General features: G+C 42.7%; 1 protein-coding gene across 1 annotated transcript in view; it reads right to left on the reverse strand.

The window, feature by feature from the left end:
- Nucleotides 1–23350, reverse strand: part of EHD2 (EH domain containing 2) — a 91378-nt gene that overhangs the window by 11039 nt on the left and 56989 nt on the right. The window contains exon 4 of the mRNA XM_082263386.1: nt 2175–2339. Coding sequence (XP_082119512.1) covers nt 2175–2339 — 165 coding nt within the window. The remainder of the gene's footprint in view (nt 1–2174; nt 2340–23350) is intronic.

Genomic DNA, 23350 nt, shown 5'->3' on the forward strand with positions numbered 1-23350 from the left:
AATGCTACTGAATCATCTGCCCTTGCTCAAGATGGAAATGGCCAGAAATGCTAGGGGGCGTATTTCAATATGATTTCACAACATAATAAAGCATGGAGACATGGATGAATGGGGGAGTTTGCTTTGAATAATAAAAATGTTTAATAAATAGTGTTTTTGGTTTGTGGTGCTCAGATGCAGTGAAGATCCGCTTTAAGCAGTCAAAATGTTACTGAAACCCCATGAGTTTGGGTTTCCCTGTCAGGGTAAATATCATGCCTAAAATATTTTAACCACTTAAGCCCCGGAAGATTTTACCCCCTTCCTGACCAGGGGGTATTTTGCGATTCGGCACTGCGTGACTTTAACGGACAATTGCGCGGTCGTGCGACGCTGTACCTAAACGAATTTGACGTCCTTTTTTTCCCACAAACAGAGCTTTCTTTTGGTGGTATTTGATCACCTGTGCGATTTTTTGATCACGCGCTATAAACAAAAAAAGAGCGTCAATTTTGCAAAAATAACAATATTTTTCACATTTTTTTATATGAAATTCCCCCAAAAAAAAAAGTAAAAATCAAAATTTTTTAAAATTTTCGGCCAATTTGTTTTATGCTACATATGTTTGGTAAAAAAAATCGCAAAAAGCTTATTTTGATTGGTTTGCGCAAAAGTTATCGCGTTTACTAACAAAGGGAAAGATTTTTGTCATTTTTGTTGTTTTTTTTAACGCGTAATGGCGGCGATCTGCGATTTTTTTTGCGGTACTGCGACATTGGGGCGGACAGATCGAACCCTTGACTGAAATTTGTGACACTTTTGGGGTTACCAGTGACATTTCTACAGTAATCAGTGCTATACATATGCACTGTTACTGTAAAAATACACTGGTTGTGAAGGGGTTAACTTTATTTGGAAGGGAGGGGCTGTGTGTATCCCTAGGGGCGTGCTTTCTACTGTGATTGGCTGTGGCTTGAGCTGTAAGGACACTGATCAACGGATCTACATACTAGATCTGTTTTATCAGTGTCTTTACAGCGAGGAAAATGACAGGCAGCTTGTTTACACAAGCTGCCTGACATTCTCCCTCTCCCCCGCCGATCGCCGAGTGACCGGCGGACATCGGGTCCGCTGGTCACACGCGCGGGGGGGTCCGTGACCACGCGGGAGCGCGCCTCCGGGGGTGCGCGCTCGCTCCCTAGACCCTCACAAGCTAGTGACGTAGCCCTACGTCACTTTGCCTGTGAGGGGCTGACTGCCGACGTAGATCGGCGTTAGGCAGTCGGCAAGTGGTTAAATGCACACATAATATTATGGCAAGGTTGTTGTTAAACTAAATAGCCTACTTACAGGGTGTCGTGAATACCAGCACTGTGAGCATCCCTATTGCTGGTGGTTAGCCAGCTGAACAGGTTCATGAACAGTTCAGTTTACTAAAAAATAAGTGAATTCAGGCAGAGATGTGGGTATATTTTATCTGGTTGTTAAGTAGTGATTGTGAGGACCAAATTGATTTTTTAGAGCACCTTGCACAAAAATAAATCCAACTGTTTTCTACTCCTGAGCTATGACATGATATCATGGGGTTGCTGCTATTTATGGCTATACACTCACTGTCAGACGTTCTTTCATAAAAAAAAAAAAGAGGATCTGATAAAGAAAACACTTCACAATCATACATTTCATTTGCACCCCCTCCTCCCCACATTCTAAGCATCTTAAATGAGCAATATAATTAAAAATAACATTCAGGCTTTATCCTTAACCAAACAATAAGCTAGGGGGTGTATTTATGATAAAAATATCTGTTCATTCAGCGGAACTGCTGGTACAGTTGTTCTGGGAGAATGACGCAAAACGAAATGTTCTCCTTCTATTTCTTTTATAGGTTGAATGTTATTCATTCATATAAAATAGAGTAATTTGGGGAAACACTGCATTATTGCCAGTAGATGGAACTGAGGATCAGTATTTATTTCCTATAATCCCCTGTGCCATCTAAGAGCCATAATTCAGTATTTTCTCGAATTGCTCTATATAATATCAATAAATACCATTCAACCTATAGAGGAAATAACCTGAAAACTATTAATTTTGCCTCATTCTCATAGAACAAATGTACTGGTAGTTTTGCTGGAAGAATAGCTAGGCAATTCTTCTTTCCTAAATACACCCCCAAGTCTGTGTGCACTTACCTGCATTTTGGCACAGTCTGGGAAATCTCCTGGGGAGATGTGATGTTCTAGCTGTATTTTGGCATAAATAACAGGTAACTCTGCAATTAGCTGCTTCTTCTTGTTTCCTTTGCGAAAGACGGACGGCATTTCCTTCTTCAAGTAGCTGATAATATAAGCGTGAACCTATAATAAGCACAAAAATCAAACTCATTAACCATTAAAACTATAGTACGAGAATCGGTGCCATCTTAAGAGCATTAAAGGGCCCGGGCAATGCAGTGCACTGGGGCACTGCCTACACAATCACCCACGAGAATAAAAGGCAAATAATCGATAAGGCTATATTATTGGTACAGCAGTGCCAGGCTAATGACAGCTTCCAAGTTTGGCGGCTGGGTCCGGTGAACACACACACACAGACGGGAGTCAGACTCGACTGTCCTGTGTGTGCCTGTTCCCGTGGAGGCAGACAGGCATTCCTGCAGTTGTGGGCTCCCCCTCCATGGCCCAAGTGGCCTGACAGCAGCGCAGAGCCGACAGGCGTTTGCCACCTGCTAAGCTCGGCAGTGGGATTCACACGGGAATCGGGACTAAAGCGTGCCCATTCGGTATGATGGCCCTGACAAGAATCTCTTTTATGCAAACAGCTACTAATAGCAATTGCAGATATATACACTACTGTGCAAAAGTTTGGGGTCACTTAGAAATGTCCTTATTTTTTAAAGAATAGCACTGTTTTTTCAATGAAGTTAACATTAAATTACTCAGAAATACAGTCTGGACATTGTTAATGTGGTATATTACTATTCTAGCTGGAAATGGCTGATTTTTAATGGAATATCTACATAGGTATACAGAGGCCCATTTCCAGCAACCATCACTCCTGTGTTCTAATGGTACATTGTGTTAGCTAATCATGTTAAAAAGCTAATTGATCTTTACAAAACCCTTGTGCTGTACTGCTTAGAGAAGCTGTAAAACTAGCCTTCCTTTGAGCTAGTTGAGTATCTGGAGCATCAGCATTTGTGGGTTCGATTATACTCTCAAAATGGCCAGAAAAAGATAACTTTCTTCTGAAACTCAACAGTCCATTCTTATTCTGAAAAATTAAGGCTATTCCATGCGAGAAATTGCCAAGACACTGAAGATTTCCTACAAGGGTGTGTACTACTCCCTTCAGAGAACAGCACAAACGGGCTCTAACCAGAATAGAAAGAGAAGTGGAAGGCCCGGTGCACAACTAAGCAAGAGGACAAGTACATTAGAGTCTCTAGTTTGAGAAATAGATGCCTCACAGGTCCTCAACTGGCAGCTTCAATAAATAGTACCCACAAAACGCCAGTCTCAATGTCCACAGTGAAGAGGTGATGGTGGGATGCTGGCCTTCTAGGCAGAGTGGCAAAGAAAAAGCAAAATCTGAGACTGTCCAATAAAAGGAAAAGATTAAGATGGGCAAAAGAACACAGACATTGGACAGAGGAAGATTAGAAAAAAATTGTTATGGACAGACGATTCTAAGTTTTAGGTGTTTGGATCACACAGAAGAACATTTGTGAGACGCAGAACAAGTGAGGAGATGCTTGAGGAGTGCCTGACGCCATCTGTCAAGCATGGTGGAGGTAATGTGATGGTCTTGGGCTGCTTTGGTACTGGTAAAGTGGGAGATTTGTACAAGGTAAAAGGGATTTTGAATAAGGAAGGCTATCACTCCATTTTGCAACGCCATGCCATACCCTGTGGACAGTGCTTGATTGGAGCCAATTTCCTCCTACAACAGGACAATGACCCAAAGCACACCTCCAAACTATGCAAGAACTATTTAGGGAAGAAGCAGTCAGCTGGTATGCTGTATGTAATGGAGTGGCCAGCACAGTCACCAGATCTCAACCCTATTGAGCTGTTGTGGGAGCAGCTTGACCATATGGTCCATCAAACCAATCCAACTTGTGGAAGGTGCTTCAGGAAGCTTGGCGTAAAATTTCTTCAGATTACCTCAACAAATTGACAGCTAGAATGCCAAAGGTCTGCAAGGCTGTAATTGCTGCAAATGGAGAATTATTTGATGAAAGCAAAGTTTGAAAGACAAAATGATTATTTCAAATAAAAATCACTATTTCTAACCTCGTCAATGTCTTGACTATATTTTCTATTCATTTTGCAACTCATTAGATGAATAAAATTGTGAGTTTTCATGGAAAACATGAAATCGTCTGAGTGACCCCAAACTTTTGAAAGGTAGTGTATATATAAATGTCCTACTCAAAGAAAGTTCAGTAAACTCACTAAATTCTATGCAATACAATGCAGTCAGATTTCACAAAGGTATCTTCACATGCAGAGTGGACTCCAGTACATAGGTGTGCGCAGCCTATTGCATTAGAGTGTGCACCCCAAAGTTTAAATACACATGCATGGGTGTGCCTACATGTATATGGCCCCGGTACATTACTCTTCCTGCTGGCAGAGTGAAATAGAAGTGCGTAGGCACTTCTCTTATGGCAGAGCAAGTCAGAGGGAGATCTTTCCTATCTCCTCACTGGCAAACAGAGCGATAATGCTAATGTGGCCTAGGTGATTAGGGTGTGCCCAGGCACACCCGGCACACCCTGTGCGCACGCCTATGCTCCAGTACTGATGCAGAGGGGTTTCTTTGTGTGAGAGACACCAAGGGATCTAAAGTGATGGTGTTCTTGCTCAGGGCTTCTGTTTTATCAAAACATAACTGTAGTAATAATAGCCAAAGATTTTGGAACCCCTTTTGCCCACCTGTGTTTAAAGAGAAGTAGAGGTATTCTTAAACATTGCAGAATCCTTGCTGTCTTTTATATACAAAAGACTTATGTATCAAAGCGTTCACAGTTACTAAACAGATTACCTGCTTTGGAAGTTTGAATCTGAATTGGGATTCATCAAGTGGAGGAAAAGTTTTACATAGAGCGCTAGGTAACAGAACCATCCAAACTGATGTGAATTCTAGCATTGGATTAAGAAAAAATCAAACTGATTGAATCGTCTAACTTTGGAGCTGTTGCAGTTTCACGCTGCTGTGAGATTCGCAGCAATTCCTGTGCGTTTCCCCCACTGCATCGCAATCGCACTCCATTCATGCAAACCGATGTGGGTGTCAATGTTAAATTAGCGACACCCATACAAACAGTTTGCAAAACGCAGTGCGATTGTCAGAATTGGACTGCATGGGTGTGAACACCCATGCGATCTTATTCCAGTGTGGCAAAAAAAAAAAAGTGCATGAACCTTTTTCATGCAGGTGTTGTGCAATTTAAGCCATACAAAATTAATGGGCTCAAATTGTACTGCAAAGAATCACATGTGATTTGAATAGAAATGCAGTGCGCTTCCTGTCTGAATCACATGTAGTTCCCCCACCAATCCTGTGTGAACCTAGACTATGTCTTCAACCCTCAACAGTTCAACAGCTCAACAATTGAAAGCAAAACTCTAAGCGATCCACTAAATACAAAAATACATAGGGAGCTGTTTTACTGCCATGTTTATTTCTTTCCATCCATTCCTGAGGTTTACACAGCCCTGTCATATAGCCAGGTGGATGACACCACTTACGGTTAGAGAATACAGTAGTGTCCTCTTCCCAGCCCCAGCTTACTGATTGGACAGTGGAAGAGTAACAGCAAAGTGATGGGGTCAACCCATCATTATGTTTTTTGTCAGCATATTTGCATGCGTTACTCCTGATTAGCTCCCTGTCCTGCCCCCTTTTTCTTCTAGCCTGTGTCCAGCTGTATAGGGGATGGCAAGAACAAATTTTGGTACTGAAAAAGCTGAAGTTTAAGTAATTTTTACATGCGACTTCAGTGATCTTCACTAGTTCCCGGGCCCTGTGCTGAGTGGCTGCTTTATTGTTGGCAAGGGTGCTATTCAGGTAACACTTCCCACTTTCTCAATGAACACAATGCATTCTTTAACCACTTCCGTACCGCCTGCCGCATATATACTAGTAAAAAAATGTTTTTTATTTTTATGTGCCATACCTGTAGATTCATTGAGAAAATGCAGAACAGGCGACCTCCTCTGTTCAGTAAGCAGCAGAGCAGCTGCTTGGCACAGGACCCCAAAACTAGTGGAGATCACTGTGATAGCAGTGACTACTACAGTGATATTCAGCTTCCACAGGTATTCTACAGGTATGGCACATACATAATTACATTGGCTAAGTTATGTAACTGTGTAAATATTGCCATACCTAAGCTTCAGCTTTAACCAGTTGCATTAGCTTTGATACATTTAGATAGGTCTTATTGACTAGCGTTTCCAATCCTCAGGCAGAAAGTAAGGTCATCAAAATATTAGATGACAGTCTTTGGGTAGCAATCTTTCATTCCTAAAGTACTCTCACACATGCCTGCTTAGGAATTGCTTCTCCTCCCTATAAACTAGCTCTGGGATTGTTACCAAAAAATTAAGTTGCGCCCCCCCCCCCCCCATTCCTTTTTCATTGCATAAACAGGAATCCTTGTGTGACCATTCCTGTTTGGCCCAGAGACATTGCAGATTTTATGTTACAGTTGGATCGCACATGCATGTTACACCATGTGTCTTAAGTCTATCCTTACGATGGCTTCTTAGTATTGTGCACATCTTTGTAGATAAAATGGTGTTATATGTAATGGTCTATTTGCCTGGAACTCACTGAGACTCCCAAACGAAAAATCAAGCATGTTGTACATATTAATGACCATACTATTCTTTCTTGGGTCCCCAAACTTTCTACACAAAGGACCAGTTTACTGTCCTTCAGACTTAAGGGGGGCCAAACTGTGGTCAGTGGGAGTAGAAATTGTCCTGGCGTCAGTGGGAGTAAACAATGCATCTTTGGTATTAGGGGGAGAAATAGCTCCCTGTTGTTGGTGTCAGTGGGAGGAATAGTGTCCCATCATTGGTATCAGTAGAAGGAATAGTGCCCGTCATTGGTGTCAGTGGGAGGAATAGTACCCCATCATAGGTATCAGTTGGAGGAATAATGACCATCATTGGTGTCAATGGGAGGAATAGTGCACCATCATTGGTGTCAGTGGGAGGAATAGTGCCCTATCAAAGGTATCAGTAGGAGGAATAATACCCATCATTGGTGTCAGTAGGAGGAATAGTGCCCCATCATGGGTATCAGTAGGAGGAATAATGCCCATCATTGGTGTCAGTGGGAAGAATAATGTCCCATTGTTGGTGTCAGTGGGAGTAACAGTGTCCAATCATTGGTATCAGTGGCAGGAATTGTGCCCTATCATTGGTGTCAGTGGGAGGAATAGTGCCCCATCATTGGTGTCAGTGGGAGGAATAGTGCCCCATCATTGGTGTCAGTGAGAGGAATTGTGTCCCATCATTGGTATCAGTGGGAGGAATAGTGTCTCATCATTGGTGTTAGTGGTAGAAATAGTGCCCCGTCATTGGTATTGGTGAGAGGAATAGTGTCCCATCACTGGTGTCAGTGGGAGTAAGTGTCCCCTCATTGGTGTCAGTGGGAGAAATAGTGTCCCATCATTGGTGTCAGTGGGAGAAATAGAGTCCCATCATTGGTATCAGTGGGAGGAATAGAGCCTGATTATTGGTATTAGTAGGAGGAATAGTGTCCTATCATTGGTGTCAGTGGGAGGAATAGTGTGCCATCATTGTTATCAGTGGCAAGAATAGTACCCCATCATTGGTATCAGTGGGAGGAATAGTGCCCCATCAAAGGTATCAGTAGGAGGAATAATACCCATGATTGGTGTCAGTAGAAGGAGAAGTGCCCCATCATAAGTATCAGTAGGAGGAATAATGCCCATCATTGGTGTCAGTGGGAAGAATAGTGTCCCATTGTTGGTGTCAGTGAAAGTAACAATGTCCAATCATTGGTTTCAGTGGCAGGAATTGTGCCCTATCATTGTTGTCAGTGGGAGGAATAGTGCCCCATCATTGGTGTCAGTGGGAGGAATAGTGCCCCATCATTGGTGTCAGTGAGAGGAATTGTGTCCCATCATTGGTATCAGTGGGAGGAATAGTGTCTCGTCATTGGTGTTAGTGGTAGAAATAGTGCCCCATCATTGGTATTGGTGAGAGGAATAGTGTCCCGTCACTGGTGTCAGTGGGAGAAATAGTGTCTCCTCATTGGTGTCAGTGGGAGAAATAGTGTCCCATCATTAGTGTCAGTGGGAGAAATAGTGTCCCATCATTGGTATCAGTGGGAGGAATAGAGCCTGATTATTGGTATTAGTAGGAGGAATAGTGTCCTATCGTTGGTGTCAGTGGGAGGAATAGTGTGCCATCATTGGTATCAGTGGCAAGAATAGTACCCCATCATTGGTGTCAGTGGGAGGAATAGTACCCCATCATTGGTATGAGTGGGAGGAATAGTGTCCCATCATTGGTATCAGTGGGAGAATAGTGTCGGATCCTTGGTATTAGTAGGAGGAATAGTGTCCTATTGTTGGTGACAGTGGAAGGAAAAGCTCCCTATCATTGGTGTGAGTTTGGGGACCGCATGTGGCCCTGGGCTGCAGTTTGGAGACCACTATATTAGGAGGCACCTGTCCGTAGGAGGTTGCAACCTAATTAGCCATGAAGGTCTTTTTAATTACAGTTGCCTCCCACCTCACTGTTTGGTGTATTTATTATTTTCATGGAAAGACATAACACTTGGCACAGACATGCTGATGAATAAACTGTGTGGCTAGCACTTGTAGTGTCTCTTCTCAGTCCACGTCACTGTCCGTCTGTCAGCATCCTGTGCTCTTCCTGCTGAGGAAGCCTGGAGCATTCTCTTGAGTTGGCAGTGAGTGCCAAAGACCATAATATTAATAAAGAGAATGGTAGGAAGGCCAAGAGGGAGGGAGCGTGGGACATCTAACACATCAAGGGGACAGGATGACCGAAAAGCTCTGAGCTTCCTCTGGGACTGACACCATTAGTGACACAGACACACTTATCTCTTTCAGATGTGACAGGAACCATCAGATCCAAGATAAGATAGCACTCTCCCCAGCCACTACAAGTTCTGCATATTTAGCTTACATATTACATGCACTCTGCCCTTCTACTGTTTTCTCAGAGATCACACTTCATGAACTGCCATTTCTTCAAAACCATTCTGGCTTTCTAAAACTTTGCTATAGAAAGGTCCATTTTTTCTGGCATATTTAAAGACACTCCTCTTTTAAGTTTAACCTCCCTGGCGGTATGATTCTTTTGGATTTTAGGTGCTGAAAGCGGTACCATTATTTTGCATGTAATTCTTGTGAATGAGCAGCCCAAACCAATTGTATACATTTATTATATATATTTTATATATATATATATGTATGTATAAATATATTATGTATACATATATATATATATATATATATATATATATATATATATATACACATATATTTACATAAAAAGTACAGTAAAACTGCAGGAAAGGGCACTGGGGGGCAATGTAATGTGATTTTATTTTATTTTGAATGGTATCAGTGTGTTTGGTGTGTTTTACATTTGAATTTGCTGCCAGTTCCACCCCCCGGCGGACGTCACGGCGCCGGAGACGGAAGCCGAGGCTCGCAGACGATCAGGAGGAAGCTTCCGCCGCCGCATACCGCCCGCATACATCGCTGGATCCCGGAGAAAAGGTAAGTAAAACCTCTTCCAGCATCCAGCGATCTTCCTAGCGCTACCCCGAGTGTGGCTCGGGGTTACCGCTTTTGGCTCTAAAATCTAACCCACTCGGGAATACCGCTAGGAAGGTTAAATTGTCTTTTTAAAACTTTTCCTCTCGTTTCTCCTCCTGCTCAGAAAATGTTCAATGTATCGTTCTGTTTGGCACTGCGCAGCCTTGCAACAAAAGTCCCAGTTGGGCCCTGCACTTACTCCAGATGGGGACAGACCAGCCATAGGTAAAAATGCAGCTGCATGACTTGTGCAGTAAGTGCAGGGCCAGGCTGGGGTATTTTTTGTAGAACTGTTTTACAGCACTAGACAGGGCCAAACAGTGAAGATCTCCTAAGTGGGACGAAAGGTAAGTATTTTACTATGTGTGTTACACAGAAGAGGGAGCTTTAAGGGACAACTTTACTAAAAGTAGGGTTCCAGTAAGTTGCCACATTCATACAGAGCTGAAACTAGGCTTAAATTGGGAGTGTGTGGGGAGGTGCAGAGTGGTGTAGCGGCAGTAAACACTCAGAGTCCAATTGCAGAAACAGAACTTGTATTAATATTAAAGTTTACAACAAGCCTGGCAGGAAGCCACTCGACAGGGAATGCTCACGGAATGCAACAGCGATGTGTAGCAGAGCAGATACCGGATGTGCCGACAGTGTCTGCCTTGAGGGGTAGAATGCAACCTGGCAAGTCTATGCCCAATTGGGGAGGCTTGCAGGAAGGATCGCGTGTCTCTATCCTTTCCCTACTCATCTGGAATCTCTCCCTACCGCTATTCACTGTCCCTGACAGACGGGTGACCTATCTCTATACTACCCACACGTGAAATGTGCGCCAAGCTCCAGGGCCAGGGTCTTAAATAGGTTCTGCCTAAACCAAGATGGCCACCAGAGCATCCAACTAGATAGCTTCACCAGTGACACAGGAAACCCTAGAGGAACCATGTTTCTCTTAAATTCTTCTCTCTCTGAAATGCCACTGCAGTTGAGCACCACCTGCAGTGAGAAAGTAAACTGCACCTGCTTACAAGTGTCTGCTGTGTAACTTAGTGGGCATTGCAGGGAGGGGCTTCCTAATGCCTCTCTAGCAGGGAGAGAGCTCTCGTTAGGCATCACCAGTGTGGTGATGTTTTGTAAAAAACTAGGAGGCAGTGCAGTAAGTAGCTCAGAGTCTGTAAAAGTTTAGGCTGTAATAGTTGTTGTGATCTTCCGTGTGTTATGCTCACACACACATAGCACAGCAGGGATGGGTGGATCATATGAGTATGCACATTACTTTACAAATCTCTTGGCAACTAAAACAGTCCCTTATTGTTCCATAATAACAGTATGCTTTTCAACTGTGTGCTTGTCTTTTATATTGGAGATGTCCTTTAACATTAAAGGGGAACTTCACTCTCACAATCTACATTGACTATTTTTAATCCTAATGCTGTTAGCATTAGCAAAAAGATAGAAAAGTATATAATATTTATTTGATTTAAACCTTTTTTTTCACATTTCTTCAGTTGCTTTTTGCTTTCCATGGCTATGAAAATGATGTCATACATCCCAGGAAACTTCAGGAGGGGAGGAGGTTTTTTTCAGCTAAGCACACCCACCTGAGCTAAGGGCAGATGGATTTTAGGAAGTAAATGCTGCATGAATAGTCTGTCCTTACTCAAGATGGCCACTGCCAGAAATGCTAAGGGGGTGTTTTTCAAAGTAATTTTTCAGCAAAATAAAACATAGATGGATGGGAGAGTTTGCTTTGAATATTAAAAATTAATTAATTATAATTTGTGTTTTTTATTGCTCAGATACAGTGTAGTCCCACTTTAATAACAAAGTTCTTCTTAAAGTATGGAAGAGTCACATCTTGGAGGTACATCCCATATTATGTAGGGAAATCATAGAGCTTCCCTGCTCTGATTTATTGTTGTGAGTCGTGTCCCACTCTGTGTACTGGACAAAAAAAAAAAAGTCATAAATTCTGCACTCTTTCCTGCACTTTAAGTCACGCACAATCCTATGACCTGTATAAGACCCCAAACACAAACTTCAGAGATCTTTACAATCCTTGAACCTCAAGACAAATGTGAACACCTTAAATAGATCCAATATCCTGAACCACTAAACATGTATAAGATATATAAATACTTCAAGCACGGGGCCAACAAATCATAACTAGAAGGCACTGTAAGCCAAAGACTCATAGCAAGAGTGTGATAATAAGTTCAAAGGAACAAAAGTTCACAGAAGCAGATCTGGTGGAGACTTACATCTAATTCCACTTCATTCCCCAGCCCTTTGTTCATGCAACCCATCTACGCTTAGGGTATACCGTGTTTATGTGACTCATTTATCAGGAATGGAGCAAAAGAAATAATGTTTTCTACAACACATACTGAGAAAGGGTCTTTCATTTACCCAACTGCATCTGATGTGGGCTTTCTGTGAGTAATAGTAACATTTTTTTTACAACAGTTTTCACAAATCAGCCCCATAGTCCTTATTGGTAGGGAAAAAAAGAAAATGTCAGCAAAGGAAGGTTGCTTTAGACCTTAATTCTTGGTAACTGGTGTAACCATGTGCTGTACCCAGGGCTGGCGCTACTGCTTTGAAAACTAGGCAGCCGCTAGACCAAAGTCACAGCCTCTGGTTTCTGGATTTTTAACAGTTCTACAGCAGCGTGCTTTTTTTACACACTCCGGGCCGCTATACCAGCCGGGAGTGTGTGTACTTCAGTGAAGCTGACTATTGGCTTTCAATGTGGAAGTGTTTCAAGCGGGTGTTAAGCCACTGATTACTTCCACAATGTGCCACCGTCCCTCGCAAGACCCCCTTGCCATGTTTACTGGGCTGCACTATCCTACCTGCGGTCCCAGTGCAATCATGGCGGGGCCCCGGGAAGACCCACAATCCCTCCATAAAGAGTACCTGTCACTGCCTATTACTGTCACAAGGGGTGTTTAAATTGCTTGTGACAGCAATAAAAGTGATCAGATGTTTTATTTTTAAAAAAAAAAAAACAGTGTTAAAAAAAAAATTTAATAAAATAAAGAGGAAAAAAAATTTTTTTTAAAGCGCCCCCGTCCCTGTGAGCTCGCGCATGAAAGAAAAAGCATATGTAAGTCGCGCCCGCAAATGAAAATGGTGATCAAATCACACATGAGAGGAATAGCCGCGATTGCCAGATCAAGAGCAATAATTCTAGAAAAATACCTCCTCTGTAACCCTACTAAACTGGTAACCGTTAAAAAGTTTTAGACCGTCGTTAACGGAGATTTTTAAGTACCGTAGTTTGTCACCATTCCACAAGTGTGCGCAGTTTTAAACCGTAACATGTTAGGTATCTATTTACTCAGCGTGACATCATCTTTCACAATGTACAAAAAAATTGGGCTAACTTTACTGTTTAGTTTTTTTAAATGCAGTGAAATTTATTTTTTCCACAAAAATTGCATTTTAAAGACCGTTGTGCAAATACAGCGTGACAAAAAATATTGCACCCACCCGCCATTTTATCCCCCCCCCGCCAGGAGAACACAATTGATCTGTGGGAGGGATTCCCCCATCAACACTGATTGTATTGATGGGGGCAACTAGTGAACATAGATCCATAATCTATGGCCTGCTTTAGTTACTTTAATGGTATGGTATGAGCATAGGCGTGCGCACAGGGTGTGCCAGGTGTGCCTGGGCACACCCTAATCATCCCATGTGGCGCAGATTCCCCCTATTTATACGCTAAAAATATTGTAAAAAAATAATAAAAATAAATAAAAATAAAAAATAATTAAAAAAAATTAATAAAAAAACTACAGTCACCATCCACTGCCCTGCTGACACCAATCTCAGCCCGACTGACACTGTCCACAGCTCTACGGACACTGTCAGTATATATATATATATATATATATATATATATATATATATATATACATGCACACATATGTGTTTGAGCTTTGGGGTGCACACCCTAATGCACACCTATGGGTATGAGAGAGATATGAAGGCTGCTACTGCTGACCTCCAGGTTGGTTGTTTGGCTGTTATGATAAATGGTCTTGCTTCGAATCACAGACCTTGAACAAGCATGCAGATAAGGACCTCAGACAGTTCTCTGACTTTCCTGATCTGCATATTTGTGTCTTGTAAGTGAATCAAAGTATAATGAAACTAGTAGGTCAGCCAGATTACTGATATTTTCTGGAGGTAAGCAACGGTGGTTCTTTGAATTTGTCCAGTCCAAGTATACGTTTTAACTAGAAGAGTTAAACACACAAACACAATAGCCATGTGTCTTTGACTTCATAGTTCAGGGTTTTAAGATTTGTCCTTGAAAATGTCTTCGGGTTGACCACCTTCTATAGAACCTGCATGTTTTTTCCTGCAAGTTAGACCAATGTTATATCCCTTCCCTACTATATTGAAAAAACAAAACAAAAAGATTTGGCTGGAGGTCTACTTCAAAATTGGAATTCCAGCTAAACTATTTTTGTTTTGTTTTGAATAGAGGAGGGAAGGAATAGAACCTGTGTTATGTTTTCCTTGCCATCTGTGCCTGTACTGGAGATATATCCACCCAATCGGTTTGAAAGAAAATATAAGCTTGCTTACTCCATTTAACTCTTAGGCCTCAGACACACTGGACATGTTTGCAGATGCTTCTAGGGGTGTCTGCCATTTTTTTTGTCCTGCCTCTAAACTCCCCTGTTAAGCCTCGTACACACGTACCAATCGTCAGCCGAACGATCGGCCGTCTTTTGTCCAGGGCTGTCGTGTCTGTTGAAAACTGCAAAAGACTGCACACGAATTTTGTCGGCCAACAACAGCCGACTGCAGAAGTGATGTCATGTGATGGTTAACTTTCCTTGTCTTTTTTCTTTTCTGAGCATGCCCAGTCTTGCTAATCGGCTGTCTGTCGGCCGAAATCTGTACTGACTGGCGAACAATCGGCCGTTCTGGTGTTGGCCAACAAAAATTTTAATGCTTGCACGACAGAATCTGTTCGGCCGAAAATGCGCTGTCGGCTGTTGGAAGCATCATACTAACAAGCCTACAATCGGCCGATCGGTCGTCGGCCGAATATTTACGGCCGACAATCGGTACGTGTGTACGGGGCTTTAGTCTATGTGTCCAGGCACACATAGGCTTTTAGCAGCATTTAGTGGCAGGAGCGTTTAGAGGCAGGAAAAAACCCCACTGCCAATGTGTTCAGAAGCAGTAGAGTCTTGGCAGAAAAAATGCTTGACGAATGTAAACGCTAGCGTGTTAATGCTAAGCGCGTTTACCTCTGGAGTGTTAACTCATTTCAGTGGCCTGTATAAATTATTATTCCGGCCAATTAAAGAGGAAGTAAACCCTCCTCTGACACTTTTACCTATAGGTAAGCCTATGATAAGACTTACCTATAGGTACTGTAAATATCTCCTAAACATGTACCATTTAGGAGATATTTACCTTACATGCAGCCAGTGACGTCACTGGCGCATGCGCTCTGAAGGAACGGCCGCTGGTGTCGTTTCTTCAGAGACCCGTGCCGTGACTGTCGGCCCCCGCGCGCGTGCGCGGGAGTGACGTCACCGCGGGTCCGGCCAATCAGATGGCCAGATGCCGCGATCCCGGAAGACGGGCGACTGGACATGTCGCCCGTCATAGAGGTGAGCGGACGGCACGGCGGGGGCTCGTTCTAAGGTAAGTATTTCATAATGAGCTAGTATGCGATGTATACTAGCTCATTATGTCTTTCTCTTTCAGCTTGTAAAAAAAAAAAAAAAAAATTTACTGAGTTTACAACCTCTTTAAGTAAATCAATGCCCAGGAGCTTGATGCCTGTACACACCTAAAAACATCCTGCGTGCATGAGGCTTAAAAGTTTGGCCAGGAGTTCCACATAAATACTTTTTATCTATTGACATTATTATGGCTTTAGCTTGGACCTGAACTCAAAAGCGGAGATTTGCTATGTTAATGAGAATATCTAGAAATATTAATTGTGCCTAAAGCCGACCATCAGGTGGTTTGAATCTGCTTAAATGGCTGAGATTCACACATATGAGTAGGCTAAATATACCAAAGTTGATTGATCGATCATCTTGCGTGCAACCAGCCTGTCAGATTTTACATGCAATTATTGCTAGTGGCTGTTATAGCCACTAGCAAAAGTCACTGTGTTCTCCGGGTATGGGACGGCTTCCCCCGTCCCCCGCCGGGAGAACACAATGGATCTGCGGGAGGGAGTCCTGGGGTTGCAGGAAAGAAAATCGTTCTGTCTATGGCTGGCTAAAAGCAACACTCCGAAAATATTACCTTTTGTCTAAACATCTTACTGAAAAACAATGTAGTTCCTGGTATGTGAGGGTGCCTAGGCACTACCGTGCCTACAGACTCATAGCTACAGATTCATAGCTGAATATCTGCAGTAGGATTCTAAGTCACTGTTGCCACTGATTGTCTTAGGATATCTGGAGTAAGATTTGGTGATGTCACTACTGTGCTGCTTACCTTTCTTCTTACTTGAGGAAGCAAAGCTCTGCATCTACCAAGATGGCCACCTCCATACAGAGCACAGTGCAGAACAAGACATGGTAAGTCAGCAGTGGGGGAAGGATCAAATGAAGGAAGACCACAGACAGTACTGGTGACTAGTCATTTGCCCGCTGCATGTATTTTGTGGAAACAACTTCAGGGTTCAACTTGGGGGTTGAGCTCCATTTTAAGTTATTTTGTATGAAAATTGTTAACATGGAAACAAAAGGGGTTGATTTACTAAAGGCAAATAGACTGTGCACTCTTCGAATACAGTTGCTCCAAAGATTGGTAAATTAGGTTAAGCTTCACTTTGCAAAGAATACCCAATCATGTGCAAAGAAAATGAAAAAAAAAAACAGCATTTTTGCTTGTACTTGATTGGATGATGGAAGTCAGCAGAGCTTCAGCTCATTTACTATGCTATGGAGCACCTGCACTTGCTAAGTGCACAATCTATTTGCCTTTACTAAATCAAACCCAAAGTAGTTGCATTTTAAAGCCCAACTACGATTTCATCTCTGGTGTCTAAGTAAATGTTATTTCTGCTCAGGTGTATGATTGTTGCACTTTACATTATGATCTTTACATTAGATCTTTATATTAATCAACCAAATTAAGTATTTAATTTATTTTTGTTTCTGTTTTATTGCTGCCATTTTCAGAATTCAGCATTCATTTGTCTTGGTGCCAATGAATAATGGAAATTTGAAGTATTTGCTGACGACTGGATTAAAAAAAATATGTTTCTGGACTACAGAGCTAAGGAAGGGAGGGGGGGGGGGGGGAGATTTATGATGTTGGATTTGCTAGTGTTGCAAATTTAAGCTGGCAGCAGCGGTGTCCTCCTGTATTCAACCTCCAATCTCTAAAGTCATAAAAATCTTCATGAATAGGTGATGAAGAAATATTTCAGTAGCAATATCCATATCTGCACACCCACCTGTCACTTGGTGTCTATGACAAGCATTTAGAACTGCCAAAGTGGCTAGAAAAAGTGACATTTAGGCAGACCTAGAAGGTTTTTTAAACTTTGATCCTCCTCTTTGGCAGACACCACATGATCAGCACACCGGTTGTATGTCCAACACTGGAGTGGAAAGAATTTCAGGAGAAAAATAAGTATATCTGACCTTTTATTGTAATTTTATTTTTAATTGTCACTTGGATAGATTGCAATAATAGTGCAATAAATGGCTCTCATATATAACATTTTAAAAAAGGAATATAAATTATAAAAAAGGAGAAAGACATTGATGTACACATCAGCCAAACATGAGCCAATCTTCATCCTTTCCCTGAAAAAAATTACAGCTAAGATGATTTCTTGCTATCAACACATCTCTATTAATATGTTCTAATTCTGATCCAGTGCTAGTTTTTGTGCCATGTTTGTGTATTTGTCTGTAAAGAATAGTAAATAAGTACATTATTACTTCATGTACAGTAGCTGTAAAAGTCAGTGGTGAGCTTTTACATCCAGGTCCTACATGAAGTATTTTCACAGATGTCCGTGCACCAGGATTATATATACCTCCCTCCTCTTGGTAAGGAAGTCCCATGCTCAGCTCTCATTAACCGGACAAAGCAGGGGGACACGGTTAGAAGGTGACAGGAAGAGATAAGGAGGTCCTAATGTTTCCAGGCTGTCTCTAGAGCCATCGCTCAGCTTCCCAATGTAATCAAAAAGACGTGTACCTACAATGTTCCCCCTCTACCAACATAACAAGATTCTAATTAATTGTTACTCTCTAAAGTAAGCCAACTCCACAGGGGTTGCTGTAACCATTTACAAACAATATTCCAAGTAAATCAACCAAATGGTAAACATACAGAGTCTAGGTGGAGATAAGCCTAATGGAAAATTAAACAATGGAGGTAGCAGAGAAAGCCTAGATGGAATAAGAATAGAGGCTTTTGTTGAATTATGGGTAAAGGCTGGAAAGAGAGTATGGGAGGATTGACAACAGGTTAAATGATCCCTGGGCCTCTTTTATTTTTCAAGAAAAGGCTGGAGGAGGGTATCCTTCGCTGTTGTATTAACTTTATTTATGGAGTTATAGTGTTTATAAACCCTGACTATGAGCTTCACTTTTTTGCTTCCTCTTAAGCCCCGTACACACGTACCGATCGTCGGCCGAACGATCGGCCGTCTTTTGTCCGAGGGCTGTCGTGTCTGTTGAAAAGTGCAAAAGACTGCACACGAATTTTGTCGGCCAACAACAGCCGACTGCAGAAGTGATGTCATGTGATGGTTAACTTTCCTTGTCTTTTTTATTTTCTGAGCATGCCCAGTCTTGCAAATCTGCTGTCTGTCGGCCGAAATCTGTACTGACTGGCGAACAATCGGCCGTTCTGGTGTCGGCATACAAAAATTTTAATACTTGCACGACAGATTCTGTTCGGCCGAAAGTGCGCTGTCGGCTGTCGGAAGCATCATACTAACAAGCCGAAAATCGGCCGATCAGTCGGCGGCCGAACATTTTCGTCCGACAATCGGTACGTGTGTACGGGCCTTTAGTCTGTTTAATATACTACAGCAGTATATACTGTACATAGGAGCCTGTAGAGACATGTAAAGTATGTCAGTGGTCTGTATAAAATTTGCAATTTGGCAATTACTAGTAAATAGAGAGATCAAGAAACAGAAAATGAAAGAGTCACTAGGGGTGGATGAAGAATCACTGTTATTGGGAGTTCAGGAGTCAATTGCGAGAGAAGATCAGAAGTCACTAGAGGGGTAGATCTAAGCTCCGTCTAAAGGGTGGTATACAGCATATATACCAACGATTACATCACATCACACATTTCCTTTACACCTCTAAGCTAGTTAGCAAGCAGCATTTGCGGTTTTTACTATATATACTTTTCCATCAAAATCAGTAATGCAACCATCAATCCCTCTCCCCTCATGCCAGCGTACTAGGTGTAATTCTAGACTCTGACCTGTCTTTTAAGCCCCAAATCCAGTCCATATCAAAAGCTTCACCTCGGTAACATCTCTAAAATTCGCCCCTTTTTAACAACTGAAACCACCAAGCTACTCATTCACTCCCTTGTTATCTCTTGCCTCGACTATTGCAACTGCCTTATCATAGGCCTACCTCTCCATAGGCTATCCATTCTTCAGTCTATCATGAATGCTGCTGCCAGGCTTATCCACCTTAACAACTGCTCAGTGTCTGCTACCCCTCTCCGCCAATCCCTACACTGGCTCCCGATTCCCCAGCAAATTAAATTCAAAATACTAACCACAAAATACAAAGCCATTCACCACTCTGCCCCGAGCTACATCACCAATCTTGTCTCCAAATATCACGCAAACCGTCCTCTCCGCTCCTCTCAAGACCTCCTACTCTCAAGCTTCTTTGTCTCCTCCTCCCATGCTCATCCCCAGGATTTCTCCAGAGCCTCTTCCATCCTCTGTAAAGCTCTACCTCAACCTGTCCAGCTATCTCCTTCTCTAGCTGCCTTCAGGCGATCCCTGAAAACTCATCTCTTCAGGGAAGCCTATCACACCTCCAACTAATCTTTGACCTTTCCATTAGCTCATTCCCCACAGTTACAACCTTTTGTAACACCTGCACCACACTATTAGATTGTAAGCTCTTCTGAGCAGTGCCTACTTAATCCTCTTGTATTTTTTGTATTGTAACTGTTAGGTCTCCCTTTTTATATTGTAAAGCGCTGCGTAAACTGTTGGCGCTATATAAATCCTGTATACCAATAATAATAATAATAATATATGGGTAGGATCCCTTATCTATCTGACTTATCATGATACAAACTGTCGTTACACACTGTCTGCAAGAAACAAGAGAAGGGAGGGGGGTTGGTGACCTAGTTATATGCAGATGCTGAAGTCTCTAGGGGCTTTCCAACATGAGCCATTTTGTCAAACGCAGCCATTTTAGCTGCTGCCACAGGTTCATAGATGAAGAAAGATCAGAATTCGCTGGTGAATGGAGATCAGTAGTCACTGGTCAGGGGAGATCAGGAACCACTGGAAAGAAGAGAGTCACTAGAGAGAGAAGATCAGGAATCCCAGATGAGGGAAGGCCAGGAGTGACTAGTGATAGTAGAAGTCACTGGCAATGGTAGAGCAGGAGTCATTGGTGAGGAGCAATCATGAGATCACGAGTCACTGGTCAGGAGAGGTTATGAATCATTGGTAAAGGGAATATCATAAATCATAGATGAGGGAAGATTATGAATCACTGGTATGAAAAGATTGGAAGTCACTGGTAAGAGACTAGTAGTTACTAGAGAGGGGAGATCAGAAGTCGCTGATGAAGACATGAGGAGTCTCCCAAAAAGGATAGGTGAAGAACTGGGTAGGAGAGAACAGGAGTCATAAGAGAGAGAAGTTCAGAAGTCACAGATGAGGGAAGATCAGGAGTCGCTGATCAGGGGGGATTATAAATTACTAGAGAGAGAAGATCAGGAATCACAGATGAGGGAAGACCAGAATTACTGGTGATGGTAGATCAGGAGTCACTGGTGAAGGAAGATCAGCAGCAGCTGGTGAGGGGAAATCAGAAGTTGCTGATGAAAGCAGATCAGGAGTCACTGTTTAGGGGAGATTATACATTTCTAGAGAAAAAAGATCAGGAATCACAGATGAGGGAAGACCAAAATTACTGGTGACAGTAGATCAAGAGTCACTGGTGAAGGAAGCTCAGAGGCAGCTATTAAAGGGGAGAAAAGAAGTCGCTGGTGAAGGGAGATCAGGAGACACTGGTGAGGGGAGTTCAGCACTCACTGGTGAGGGGAGATCAGGAGTCATGGTGAAGGGAGATCAGAAGTCACTGGTGAGGGGAGATCAGGAATCACTGGTGAAGGGAGATCAGGAGACACTGGTGAGGGGAGTTCAGCACTCACTGGTGAGGGGAGATCAGGAGTCATGGAGAAGGGAGATCAGAAGTCACTGGTGAGGGAAGATCAGGAATCACTGATGAAGGGAGATCAGGAGTCACTGGTGAGGGGAGATCAGGAATCACTGATCACAGGAGATTATAAGTTTCTAGAGAGAGAAGATCAGGAATAACAGATGAAGGAAGACTAAAATTACTGTTGACGGTAGATCAGGAGTCACAGGTGAAGGAAGATCATCAGAGGCAGCTGGTAAAGGGGAAATCAGAAGTCACTGATGAAAGAAGATCAGGAGTCACCGGTGAGGGGAGATCAGCAGTCACTGGTGAAGGGAGATCAGGAGTCATGAGTCAGGAGAGGTGAGAAATCACTCAAGGGTAGATCAGAAGTCACAAATGAGGAACAATGAAAGTGGTGTGAGAAAAAAAAAAATCAGACTGCATTGGTATGAAAAGATTAGAAGTCCCTGATGAAAGGAGATTAGGAGTCACTGATGAAGGGAGATCAATAGGCACTGGTGGTAGGAGACCAGAAGTTAAGCTTGCCATACACATACAGTATAACGGGAAAAAATGTAACATATTCCTCTATCCATGCTACATAACACAGGTGGCAGTATCTCCCTTTGCGGCTATTGTGTTTTGACAGTGAGCCCCACCAGCTGTCAAAATACCCAATGACTGTATCTGATTGGATGCAAGCAGTAATCAGCTGACAGTTTCCCATCTGACGCCTTCTATTTTTCATTTTGAGGGATGTTGGGTGTGCTTAATCAGGAACAAATTGAAATTCACTTATAGTGCATGGCCAGCTTTAAGCTGAACATACAGTATCTTACAAAAGTGAGTACACCCCTCACATTTTTGTAAATATTTTATTAGAGCTTTTAATGTGACAACACTGAAGATATTACACTTTGCTACAATGTAAAGTAGTGAGTGTACAGCTTGCATAACAGTGTAAATTTGCTGTCCCCTCAAAATAACTCAACACACAGCCAATAATGTCTAAACCGCTGGCAACAAAAGTGTACACCCCTAAGTGAAAATTTCCAAATTGGGCCCAATTATACATTTTGCCTCTATGTGACTCATTAGTGTTACAAGGTCTTAGGTGTGAATGGGGAGCAGGTGTGTTAAATTAGGTGTTATCGCTCTCACTCTCTCATACTGGTCACTGGAAGTTCAACATGGCACCTCATGGCAAAAAACTCTCTGAGGATGTGAAAAAAAAAGTTGTTGCTCTACATAAAGATGACCTAGGCTATAAGAAGATTGCCAAGACCCTGAAACTGAGCTGCAGCTGGGTGGTCAAGACCATACAGTAGTTTAACAGGACAGGTTCCACTCAGAACAGGCCTCGCCATGGTTGACCAAAGAAGTTAAGTGCATGTGCTCAGAGTCATTTGGAGAGGTTAGGATATAGACGTATGAGTGTTGCCAGCATTGCTGTAGAGGTTGAAGGGGTGGGGGGTCAGCCTGCTAGTGCTCAGACCATACGCCTCACACTGCATCAAATTGGTCTGCATGGCTGTCATGCCAGAAGGAAGCCTCTTCTAAAGATGATGCACAAGAAAGCCTGAAAACAGTTTGCTAAAGACAAGCAGACTAAGGACATGGGTTACTGGAACCATGTCTTGTGGTTTGTTGAGACCAAAATAAACATATTTGGTTCAGATGATGTCAAGCGTGCGTGGCAGCAACCAGGTGAGGAGCACAAAGACAAGTGTGTCTTGCCTACAGTCAAGCATGATGGTGGGTGTGTCATGGTCTGGAGCTGCATGAGTGCTGCCGACACTGTGGAGCTACAGTTCATTGAGGGAACAATGAATGTCATCATGTAATGTGACATGCTGAAGCAGAGCATGATCCCCTCCCTTCTAAGACTGGGCTGCAGGGCAGAATTCCAACATGATAACAACCCCAAACACACCTCCAAGATGACCACTGCCTTGCTAAAGAAGCTAAGGGTAAAGGTGATGGACTGGCCAAGCATGTCTCCATACCTAAACCCTATTGAGCATCTGTGGGGCATCCTCAAATGGAAGGTGGAGGAGCGCAAGGTCTCTAACCACCAGCTGATGTTATAATGGAGGAGTGGAGACTCCAGTGGCAACCTATGAAGCTCTGGTGAACTCCATGTCCAAGAGGGTTAAGG

Source organism: Pelophylax lessonae (assembly GCF_965119305.1).
Source record: "Pelophylax lessonae genome assembly, chromosome: 7".
NCBI lineage: Eukaryota > Metazoa > Chordata > Amphibia > Anura > Ranidae > Pelophylax > Pelophylax lessonae.